This window comes from Zootoca vivipara, chromosome 2 (assembly GCF_965207765.1).
Source record: "Zootoca vivipara chromosome 2, rZooViv2.hap1.1, whole genome shotgun sequence".
NCBI lineage: Eukaryota > Metazoa > Chordata > Lepidosauria > Squamata > Lacertidae > Zootoca > Zootoca vivipara.
Window position 1 is genome coordinate 94,024,263 of NC_142584.1, and position 12,966 is coordinate 94,037,228.

At 41.4% G+C, this 12,966-nt stretch overlaps 1 protein-coding gene across 44 annotated transcripts in view; it reads left to right on the plus strand.

Moving 5' to 3' along the window:
• FOXP1 (forkhead box P1) overlaps positions 1 to 12,966 on the plus strand; it is a 544,444-nt gene that overhangs the window by 428,753 nt on the left and 102,725 nt on the right. For all 44 annotated transcript variants that reach the window (XM_060271340.2, XM_088662398.1, XM_088662407.1 and 41 more), the window contains one exon: positions 11,903 to 12,062. In XM_060271340.2, coding sequence (XP_060127323.1) covers positions 11,903 to 12,062 — 160 coding nt within the window. The remainder of the gene's footprint in view (positions 1 to 11,902; positions 12,063 to 12,966) is intronic.

Sequence of the window (12,966 nt, forward strand, 5' to 3'; positions counted from 1 at the left end):
CCTCACTACACCTGACTAGAATGCTTGAATCTGGGCCCAGATACAAAGATGGCATATCTGTCCCCACAGGGTCAGATGCCAGGACTCTGCTTTGGATATTGTAAACCAGCCCTGTATTTAAATACTAGCCTTGCAAGTCCAAAGTGACAAGGGATTTCAGGCAGGCAAATGCATAGAAATGCAACCCATGGCTGCAGGAGGGGTGGAGCTCTCGTGTGTTTTCTGGCAGCTCCATTCAGGCTAGTATATCTGTTTTTCAGGCTGGTAAATTTTGTGGACTTGCTTAGAAGGATTCTCTAAACAAGCGGAGGAAGAGGAACTGCCACTCTTTTCTATCCCCTTCTTTCTTATTCAGAATGTCCAAAGCAAATTCCAGGATAGGAAAAAGGCATTTGGTGTGAAGCAGCGTTAAGACTCATTTAAATAATGGGAGATGGAAGCACAAAGCTCTGAAGCCCCGTTCACTCACTAGGATTTAAGCACTTCTAACTAGTCTCTGATGTTGCATGCATTATCTTCTATCCCTTAACATAACAGCTGTGCTTGGCTATAAAACTGTGATTGTCAAACCATGTTTCAGGGTATTTTGTGGCACTTCTGAAGTTCATCAGGTGCTCCGCAGTGAGAAGATGAGTAATGAAGGTCAAGCTTCTGAAAGACAGTTTGTACCTAGAATCATAGAGTTGGGAGGGACCCTGAGGATCATCTAGTCCAAGCTTCCTCATCCTCGGCCCTCCAGATGTTTTGAGACTACAATTCCCATCATCCTTAACCACTGGTCCTGCTAGCTAGGGATCATGGGAGTTGTAGGCCAAAAACATCTGGAGGGCCGAGGTTGAGGAAGCCTGATTTAGTCCAACCCCCTGCAATGCAGGAATATGCAGCTGTCCCTTATGGGGATTGAACCTGCAACCTTGGCTTTATCAGCACCACACTCTAACTGTGCACCCACAGATTACTGTTCTGTATGTGATCTAGGATGCAACATGCCTCTGAGTACCAGTTGCTGGCAACAACAGAGGCCCTCATGTCCTTCTTATAGACTGTTTGGATAATGTGAGAAACAGTAATATAAGCCAGTTCCATTTGTGAACACTCTAGATCAGGCATCCCCAAACTTCGGCCATCCAGATGCTTTGGACTACAATTCCCATCATCCCTGACCACTGGTCCTCTTAGCTAGGGATCATGGGAGTTGTAGGCCAAAACATCTGGAGGGCCGCAGTTTGGGGATGCCTGCTCTAGATCCTGCTCCATAATCACCTGCACATAGGTCCCATGACAAACCAGGCAGAAGTTCTTTGACAAAGGAGCTGATGATATTGAAGGTAGAGATTTAGGAAGCTCCAAGCCAAGCTTTGGGGTAGCTTGCTAATGGAGGTGAAACTTGGGTTTGGGAGGAATAGGTTTATCCTCTAAAGTAGCCTGGTTAAAATAAACATCACACACACACACACACACACAGAGAGAGAGAGAGAGAGAGCATGGACCAAAAAATGTATAGTTAACATTACATGAGCAAAATCTATGATTGAAAATGATGGCTGGAAAATGGAATTGTTGGTACATTTATGAAATTGTGAAACTTATGGGTTACAGTGGGGTCCTCTTCCCTTCTACATCAGTTGTTACTGAGAGTCGAATTAATGCTGCCATATGCTTTTCACAATTTGCAACTTTGTGAATTCTTCTGTATTTTATAAATTTTACCTTGGTTTGTGTTCCTTCAAGGCCATAAATGGCCATCTAGAAAATACATGGTGGGTTGTGGAAACTCTGTTGGTATTAAGGCGTCCCACCCCCTGCCCACTGCATGACTGCCTGTTGGATGCCTAGAATGTTGTGCCTTATTACACGATGCTCCCATACCTGAGTTGGCTGTGTGTCAGCATGGCGGTTGTGATTTATGCAAGCACACATTGCCAGATTGGTCCACACACTTTCTTGGCCTCCATCAAACCACTCTCCCCTATTGTGGAAAACCAAGTTTTAAGTCAAGTGTGAATTTTTACAGTCGCGTTATGAAAATAGGGGGGGGGTTATAATGGGAAACGCTGACATGAACCTTAACTATAGCCCGTTAACGGGCGCCACTATAATAAAAAAGGGAACAGATTAAAAAATGTCTAAAATGTAAATCTAAAGGACTAACAGTAATTAAAATGGAAATGGCACAGGGAGGGAAGGCATGTAATTGTGAGATATCACTGTGCAGAATGCTCTCAGCTTTGTTTTGCTGGCTGTTTTTCTAATTCAGTAGGGCTTACTCATCAGTGGCAGTTCAATGTGCGTTAATGACTCTGGGATGCAGGCATCACTCTGGACAAAGAAATGATTATTGTGCGGTCAAAAGAAGTTCAAAGACAAGAAGGGAATTTCAGTTTTTCCCTTAGAGATCCACATTCAAGAGCATATAAATTAAGCCAAATGTTAAAAACCACAGTCTGAAAGCTGACTTCAAAGTCACAACTCTCTAATTAATGAACTGCGAGCTTCAGTTTGGACAAGTCGTGGTTTGATGCGCCCATAAATCAACATGACAGGTCTGTTTCACAGTCTCAGACAGTGCTTGTCATTGAGTCGCATCAGATGTAAACACAGCAAAAAAGAAAAAAAAGAGGGAATACGAAGGAGGTGCAATTGATCAACAGAATTGGTAAAAACCCACTTTTGAAGCACATTATGCATGATCACAGGAAATGGCTATAGCCTCAAGAGGCTTTCTCCTTCTGCTGTTGCTTTTTTGAATCAGATTTCTAACAACCTTCAAAAGGGAGAATAAGAATTATGGAGCTTCTCCCCTGTGGCTGCCAGGCAATAACCCCCTGTTGTTATTTTGTGCTTCTTTCTTTTCAAAGGCGTCAAATTTTAGTTTTTTAAAGATCTTTAACTCTATATTTGAAGACAAACAATAAAGGGCTGCCACTGTCATTCTTATCAGTTACCAGGGATTGTATTTTTTTCTTTCTGTTGCCACTTCTTATTAACCTCTTATTTGGTCTATTAGACATAGTTTTGAATGCAAGCCTGCATGCTGGGAGAACATGAAAGTTCAGATGAGCTCAGAGGGCAGATAAAGAAATTTGAAGGGGAAAGTTACACAGCAGAATGAACGATAAAAGTTAACTCTTCTAAATTGCTGTTGTCAGACAGGAGAGCGTCTCTGACACAAAGATGATGGCTTGGAGAAGAAGGAAAAATACTTTCTGTGTTAAAAAGGCAGGATGGGAGGTTGGACATTGTAATGGCATTTCAATATCTATCACAACTGATTTACTGTAGTCACACGCCTGATATTGTGGTATCCAAAGTTACAATAAGAGAAATCTTCCTATTTTAAAATTAGTATTACAACATTGATTGATGTAAGGAGAGCGAAGGGCACACACCCATTGCTTTTAGCTGCTGTTTGCCCGGGGGGGGGGGCGCTTTTTCTTTTAATAACCAGATGGTTTTAGTGAGGGGTGCTTCAAGCGATGCAAAAAAAAAAAAATCTATGATGGTTTTTCACTGCCATCTTCTTAAGTGAAAGAGCAATTAATATGCACATGGTAAGCCATGTGCCTGTCTGTGTCCATGCATATGGCATGAGTATAAATGCATGGGTTCTAAACTAAATAATCACATGAGAGAAATTTGTTATGGACTTCACCATTTTTAAATTTGGCTCAATTGTGTTAATCTGCTGCACTCTTCCTTGTTGTTAGCTCACAGTCGCATCCAAGCAGATCTGAAAGCAATGGATCTTTGACCTGTAACCAGTACATTATGTATGGCAGTGGTTTGTTTTTTTAAAAATAAATAAAAAGTCTCGGGGTTTTTTGCAAGTAAGAATTAAGGAGTTTTCCGGCAGGGTGGAGAACCTGTTTTTAGCAGCATTACCATTTGTTGCAGCCAGATCTCAGCCTGTTAACTCCCCAGGTCCTATTCTCTCGTGTTTTGGTTTTATTAAGCACCGTCCCATTGAGTCTATCAAATAGAGCTGGGGGGGGGAAAGATGATGGGAATGTTTCTAAATAAAGGTGGGAAACATCCCCCACCCACCCGCCACCTACCCACCCAGCCACCTTTTTTTTCCTTTTCTTTTTTTGCAGTCATGTCTAGCTAAGTAGATTGTTATGATAAAAGGCTGTTTGTCCTCCAGTAGTTATGACAATTTATGTTAGGCAGTAGGGAGTAACCCAAGAAAGGAAAACAGACCTTTGACAGCAGCTTTAGGGAGGGGATCAAAAATGCAAGTTTTATCAGGATATTTCAGCATTTTAACAACTGACTACTGACCTGACAACAGGACTGCACCGAGACCTTTTTTGTATGCATTCAATTGTGAGAAGTAAACAAGCTGCCTTGTATCCTGTGTTTGGTAACTGGGTGGGGAGCACAGTTTGGCAACGTGCATCGCTTTTAAGTTCTTTCTTGGACAATGGGCTTGTATACTTTTTTATCCTGGCTTTTTAAATGGAGAAATAGCTTTCATGAGCTTTTCCTGGAGGATAGCAGTGAAGACAACAGAACAGGCATCAGTCAACTTATATAAATAAAGCTGGTTTAAAATATTAACTTGCAATAAAGTGGCAAGTCCCTGACATGTCCAAAGCAGGGAGTGTTCTCATACTAAATCATCCCTTTTACAGTATGAATTTTTCACAAGGATTAATATCTGAGGTGCTGAACAAATTATTAAACACTGGTTTAACTATCCTTGTGATTTATATTAATCCAATAACTTCAGGAAAAATCAGGAACAGTTGGATCATCTGGGGGCATGCTGGTTTAAAACTGAAATGCCCTCGACTTTTCAGCTTATTTACATGTTTGTTGTTCTGGCTGTAGATTTCGGTTTTTCAGACAGAAAATCAATTAACTTTCTCAGTGGGTAGAGTAATAGGCCTGAAATTGGTTGCTAATACAAAGTATGTGGAAGGCAATATTTCCCAAATCCCCGCAAAATAAGCCACTTACAGTGCAGTCCTGTCTCATTTAATTCAATAGGGTTCGTCTCATTTAATTCAATAGGGTTTACTCCCAGATAAATGGGTATGGGGCTCTGGGCCTTAGCAACTAACAACACAGCCACAAATAGCTCCTATCATTTTGACTACTCCTTGTCACGAATGAGCTCAACTGCCAGCAGTGAGACCTTTTGTGGATCCCAGGTTGGCTCAACCTCGCCCCTTCCCCACCCTCAATATGCCCCATTTGGGGCTTTCTGCTGCCGGGAAAACTGCCAATGGGCCAGCCATATGTTCTATAGCAGAGGTGAGTGAAGTTGTATGGGGAGTTTCAATAGCTCTGTCAGTATAGTTGCTGTGGTATGCTTTAAATAGTTATTGGAAGCATCTTCACCACCATTGGAATGTATCCGACTTCACTGTAGGTTGGACTGCCTATATCAGGGCAGGGCAACCTATGGTACTCCATACAACTTTGAACTTCCATCAGCCTCAGCCAGCACTGCCTGTGATCAGTGGTGATGGGAGTTGTAGTCAAACAGTATCCAGAGGGCCACAGGTTCCCCATTCCTGGGTCTGTATAGAAAAACCAAGCAAGTGAGGGGTGTTTCTAGGTTACTAGCAGAAACGTCATGGCAAGGACATACCGTATTTTTCCGTCTATAAGATGTCCCCATCTATAAGACGCCCCCTATTTTGGGGGACTCGGATCTAAGAAAATGTGGGAAGATGGCCCTATGTATAAGACACCCCATAATTTTTGACATTGTTTTTTTAGGGAAAAAATCTAGTCTTATACATGGAAAAATACGGTAGATTGTGAGAGGAGCAGGGACACCTGCAAGGTGATGGTACAGTGGTACCTCCGGTTGCGCACAAGATCCATTCCGAGGCTCCGATCAGATCCCAAGGAATTCGCAACCGGAGATGCCACTTCTGCACATGCACACGGCACGGTAGAGCACTTCTGCGCATACATGCACGTCGAAACCTGGAAAAATGCTTCCTGGTTTCTTGCGTTCACATCCTGAAGGATAGGCAAACAGACATGTGCGTATCCAGAGGTACCACTATATTTCCCTTTCTCCACACCCAGCTCTTCCATGGTCCACAAAAACTTCATTCTGCCTGTCTTTAAACCAGGCATCCCCAAAACTCAGCCCTCCAGATGTTTTGGGACTACAATTCCCATCATCCCTGACCACTGGTCCTGTTAGCTAGGGATGATGGGAGTTGTGGTCCCAAAACATCTGGAGGGCCGCAGGTTGGGGATGTCTGCTTTAAACCATCTGCAGATGTTCAAAGGTGGTGGAAGATGTTCAAGTGTGCCCATTGTTGTGCTCAAGTGCCTTTGTCCCCCACTCCCAGCCAGTCAGCCAGATTATTCGCATTGTCAGCTTTAACTCAGGGTTGCTCTGTGGTACGCTCCTTACATGGAGACTGCAAACATAATAAAATAATACAGTTTATCTACCACCAAGGACTGAACTTGTAGGATTCTATCCCTTTACATGCTTGTGGTTTCCACTGTTAATCTAGATTTGTGCCATTTCCCCCTTAGTCTAGGTTTGATGACGTTTTGCGGGACAGTCAGCCCACTGGTTGACCAACATACTTGTGACCTGGTTCTCAATCCGATTTTATTTTCCCTTCTCCCAATAGAATTAATGTATATGTTGAACGGGGAGGGTTTCCAGCTCCACTCACCTTCGCTCCTGTCCATTTGTTTTTCCTTTGGAATCCTAGGAATACAGTTAGTGACGTCTATTCATTTCTGCTAGGTATATAAAGGAGAAAGGGGGGGGGGAGTTCAAATTAATCAGATGCAAAAAATTAAATAAAAAATCACTGTCTCACATTTTCAATACTTTCTGAATGGTTCTTATAACTAATTTTTAGCTATTTATATCAATGGCTTGTTTTTAAGGGGACTTTTTTTAAAAATCTAAGTGCACAGATAGACCTCTTAAAGGCAAATGCAGTTACTTCAAACGCCATGCGTTTTTTCACACTCTTCCTTCCCTCCCCTTCCCCCTCTCCCTCAGTTCTGCTGCCATATGGATTATATATGTTTTTCTCTGTCAGGGGTTAACTTTCTTTCTGCAAATGTTAGCTACAAAGCTCTGCAGACCTCCACCTTGATATGATTCCTAACAGATTAGGGATATTAGATAATTTCCTTCTATTTATTGTTCTAGTGTGCTGTATTATCTTTCTATCACTCAGATAATTACTGAGGAAATCTACATTAACTTTTTTTTTTTTTGCTGGCGTAAGGAATTGCTAAACATTGGCACAGTGCATTGATATTTTACGGAACCAAAGTTTTCCTCATGTCATTGTGCAATAAATAAAAAGATATTCATCAAAACTGCAAAGGCATTTTCTATGGTTTTAGAAGAACAAAGCAAATAAAATACAAGATGAGCAGAACCTAAAGGCTTCCTTAAGTGAAACAAAATTAAGGACTCTGAAGCCTTGAGTACTGTACATATTAAACACATTCAAATAAGATGTTTGCTAAATTATGAATGTGTGTAATTAAAATCTAGTGGCTGTTTCTATGAAAGATTTACAATGTTATTTCATCGTTTGTCATGGCTAATTAACAATATTAGATGAAGTTTTTCTTCTTCAAAGGTCTGATTTTTTTCTCATTTATTTATGTCAGAAGTGATAAACAGAGTAGTTAAAAGCTTCTCTGGGTGCAGCAGTGAAAAAGCAACATGTTCTTTTACACCTCAGAGGTTCAGGGTTCAGATCCCAGTGGAATATAGCAACTTAGTCTTCTTCTGAGGGTGAATAATTCTCCTCCTCCCCAAGCATTGAAGTTTAAAAAAATATATTAAGTGGAATAACACAGGAGAGAGAACTGTGAATTGATTGATTGCATGACAGAGAGAGCTACTATGCAAAATGCAATAAATTAGCCAATTGGAGCCTTAATAGCTGAGACAATTCTTTAATAAGTAAATAGAGCATAGCGTGGGGATATTTTTCATTAAAATTAAGTGTATATGCTGGTGTAATGCTGCTTTCTGCGCTTTGACTTTTCAGCGCCAAAGTTCGCAAGAACTTCACTGTCAACAAGGTTGTGAGCTACCAACTGTATCTTGTAAAAAGATACAGTATGAGAATACAATTCCATTGTTGCATTCTCCCCTCCCCCAGCCCCAGCACAGAAGAATCCTGTCCAATTTAAACATAACACCAGACATTTCTGTGCAGTCTGCTTTAGCACTGAACAACCTTCCCAAGCCACGCATGGCATACATACATGCCAGTTTGGCACAAAGCTGGAAGAAGCAGGGTGTCAATCACCCAGACTTTCTTTATTTTTTTAACATGTGCATCGTTGCATTTATTTGTCAGGATAAAATCCATACAGATTTTGCATGAATGATCTATAAGTCAGAGTGGGAAGCGATACAGTCAGACTTTGGACAGAATTCAAAGAACTATATGGGGTGTGCCCAGAGGAATTGTTTACTCTCTCTCTTTAATACTGTTCAGACATCAAACTAAACCATAACTTCAGCATGACAAGATTGAGCCACCCCACCCGACGCAAGGAAAAGCTTAGAAGCTTTCGCTTCCATTTGTACTTAACCACAGCCTGTTGAGGCACCCAAACTGACAAACTGTGGTTAACACCAACTATGGTTTGTTTGATTGAAGCCAGGTTACGGTTTTCGTTGGAAATTTAGCAAGCTGGAGAATTTTTGTTAACAGGAGAGTGGACGGGATGAGTGCAGGCCTTTTTGAAATCTTCTCTACAGCAAGCAATAAAGATTGACCTGACTTTTTAATCTAAGGGGAAAGATGATGGTGATGATGATGATGATGATGATGATAGTAAAAAAAATCTATGATTTACACCCTGCCCATTTGGTTGGGTTTCCCCAGCCACTCTGGGCGGCTTCCAACAAAATATTAAAAATACATTAAAACAACAAAAGGGGGCTTCACAGAGAGAGAATTGAGTGAGCAGAGTGCCTTTGGCTAGGAAACTGCAGCCTCTTCCCATCCTTACACTTGGAATGAAGAAGTTTGCCTCTGAGATACTGCCCTCCATATATTCACGAGCAACTTCAGCCTGTGCTCTCTCTTCACAAAAATTTGAAAATAACAAGCAAACCTATAGGGCAATGCTATCCCAGACAGATCAGCACCTTGAAAAAGACTGTGCTGCTCCCCACACCTTTCTTAGCAAATATTACATTATTTTTCCCCATAACTCCCCCCCTCCCGCCTCCTGCTTTCCTGTCATAGGGAAGACAACACTTAGAATTAAGGAACAATGTGTCTGTATGCACATGCTCAGCTTGTGATGTGTTTTCAGCGTCAATGCTAAATCCACAGTTCTTCTACTCCACACCCAGACACAAAGGCTTGTCATCCCCACCCCACCCAATTTGCAAAGCAAACTTTCATTAATGTCTTTATGACTGGGTTATATTCAAATACAGTACAGTATACTATCAGAGTGAGGGATAATGTCTGGGGATGCAAAAATTCCTTAGCTGCATTTAGGGATGGAGTTTCCTGCAAATCTCAATACAAACATTTTTCATTTAATGCTTTATTACATGCATCCCCAACCTGTGGCCCTCCAGATGTTTTGGCCTACAACTTCCATGATCCCTAGCTAACAGGACCAGTGGTCAGGGATGATGGGAATTGTAGTCCAAAAGATCTGGAGGGCCGAAGGTTGGGGATGCCTGCTTTATTACCCTGTTTCTCATATTTTAAGACATACCCATAAAATAAGCCATAGCAGGATTTTTAAGCATTCAAGGAATATAAGCCATACCCCGAAAATAAGACATAGTGATAGGCGCAGCAGCAATGCCGGCCACGGCAGGAGGAGGAGGAGGAAAAAAATAAGACATCCCTTGAAAATAAGCCATAGTGTGTTTTTTTGAGGAAAAAATAAATATAAGACATGTCTTATAATATGAGAAACACGGTATATGCATTATTATCTGTATAATATTATACAAGTATACCCTTATATTTTCCTAAGGTCATCAGCCCATAAATGCATACAACAATACCTACTGTGTTGCTTAGTATTTTATTAATACTTATAAAAAGGCTTGCAAAATTATGCAGCAGAAATATAGTACTGCATGCAGTTTGACTTTCTTCCCCCCCTTTTTATAATATATTTTTAATTGTTTTTACAAATATTTTCCAAACAGAACAGAACATCTCTTATCTTATACAGCATTTTGGCTATAAGCCTAAGACTTCCGTCAACCACATCTAGTGATTTTCTACTTTCCATCTCTTGATCTTGCATTTCATTATCTTAACTATTACTTTTAATAATCCTTAACTTAAAATCCACTCTCCTAGATTTCCCCCCTGTAATTTTTCATATAATTCTCCTTACAAAACTTCTTGTAATCCTACAAGCATAGTCAGTTGATTACAATTGTTTTTCAAATAATTTGCATATTTACTCCCGAATATTTACTTCAAGAATTTCTGGTCTCGCTGGTTCCGAATTCTCCCTGTCATCTTATCCAATTTCATCTGCCACTCCTCCTTTGTCGGTAATTCTTCCTGCTGCAGTTTGACTTTCTTATATGTACATGTGATGTATGCAACTTTTTTGATTAGAATTTTGTATATAATTAGACATGCTTAAAAAAACCCCGACATGCATAAGCAGCTCAGACGTAAGTGAACATTTGACCTCAGCGCATCGGTTCCAGAAGCCCCAGTATGCTCACAAGGGGACAGGTCCAAGAATTTGAGTATACGTGTTTTTGTATATACAAGGAACCCTTGGTACCAAACCCCCACATAAGATGCAATGGTACTGTACTGAGCAGAGAAGGGAGAGGGTGAATATGGTACATACAGCCCTGCCCCCTGCAAGCCTACCAATCAGACATATGGTTTTCTAGAAAAGTGAGAAGTATACTTTGTGGGTTCCATTCAGTGCTATGGAACACAGACTCAGTTTTCCGAAAACCCAGTGCAAGTTTTTTTTGGTAGCCTAAATTTAGATACTCTAATGCTACCTCCCTCTGGGCATCAGGCCGCTGCATACTCTTTACATGTCAAAATCAGATACCTTCTCACCCTGAATGTGTTGGCTTATTGGAAACTGATTATACAGCAGGCCAGTGCTCCTGGACTCACCAAGCTGAATATGGCCTACCAGCTGTGAAATGTAGCTAGCCATGTGCTTGACATCTCCCTTGGTTTTACACACCTAGGTGGCAGTAAAATCAGCATTTATCAAGTCCCTGGTATGCAGTCAGATTTAGCTAGTGCTACGTTTCCGAGCACAATTCAAAGTGTTGGTGTTGACCTTTAAAGCCCTAAATGGCCTCGGTCCGGTATACCTGAAGGAGTGTCTCCACCCCCATCGTTCTGCCCGGACACTGAGGTCCAGCTCCGAGGGCCTTCTGGCGGTTCCCTCACTACGAGAAGCCAAGTTACAGGGAACCAGGCAGAGGGCCTTCTCGGTAGTGGCACCCACCCTGTGGAATGCCCTCCCACTAGAGGTCAAAGAGAACAACAATTACCAGACCTTTAGAAGGCATCTCAAGGCAGCCCTGTTTAGGGAAGCTTTTAATGTTTGATGGATTTCTGTATTTTAGAATTTCTGTTTTGTTGGAAGCCGCCCAGAGTGGCTGGGGGAACCCGGCCAGATGGGCGGGGTATAAATAATAAATTATTATTATTATTATTATTATTATTATTATTATTATTATTATTATTATTATTATTATTATAGTGGGACCCAAGTTGTGCAGGTCTGCTTTGCAGCAATAAGTATATGTTCTGCTACAGGGTGGTGCTCTGGTTATGGGATTCTCTCCCCACACAAAATTGTTTCCAGCCATCATTACTGACAAAACATTCACTTGGCACTATGTTGGATTCCACCCATAATTTCCTTTCTTCTTCTTCTTCTTTTTGTTTCACAGCCCCAGCAGCAACAGGTGACTTCACAGCAGTTGGCCTTTCAGCAGCAGCTTTTGCAGATGCAACAACTGCAGCAACAGCACCTCCTGTCTTTGCAGCGCCAGGGTCTGCTGACGATTCAGCCTGGCCAGCCTACCTTGCCATTGCAGCCACTTGCTCAAGGTATGTGTGGCATGTTGAGGACTGCTGCCTTGTGAAATGAAGCGTTCACAGGCTTCACACTAATCTGACAAATCTACCCGGCATTAGAGAAATATATACCGTAATACTGGGAAAGCACTTTTGAGTGTCTTGCGCTTTTCTAGTTAATGGATGGATCTACCTCTTGGAGAATTAGGTTTAGGTTCCTTGTCCTAGTGAAACCTCCAAAACTGAATTTCAGGCCTTGTGAATTTATCAAGTCTGTGTTATAACAGCTTTATTTTGTGCAGCAGGTAAGTGATGGTTGATACCAGGGAATAGTTGAACCGATGCTTTCCAGCGCAGTTAGCTTTGTGTAAGAATATGCAACCTTAAAAGCACATAAGAAAACTTAAAAAGTTACGCAGATGAAGAGTTCAGTGTAACTTGAAAGCTTTAACATTCTTAAAGAAGAAGAAAATTGGAAATAAAATATAATATCTCTACTTCATATTGTTTGGATGTCTTGAACATAGCATGTTGCTGTGAGGCTGTGTGTGAGACTCTGCCCCCTACCTCCAAACCTGGCACTCAATAGGCATCCCATAGAGAGTTTCAGCAGCAGCATTACCTGTGAAATGGGTATGAGTGCTTTAACCTGAGAAGATTGTTCTGAGAGAATATATAGACAGCACTCAAATTGCAGGGAGAAATATCAGGGGGACCTTAATGAAATCCATCTCCTGACGCCCATTGAATTTAGCCAAAACATGCCTCCTGCAATCTTCTGAAAACAGTAGCTATGGGGGCTATCAGAAGAAGTACCGTATTACTGTGACCCCCCACACACACACACCTCCATAACTGAGTACAGTGGTACCTCTCGTTACGAAATTAATTCGTTCCGGAGGTCCGTTCTTAACCTGAAACCATTCTTAACCTGAGT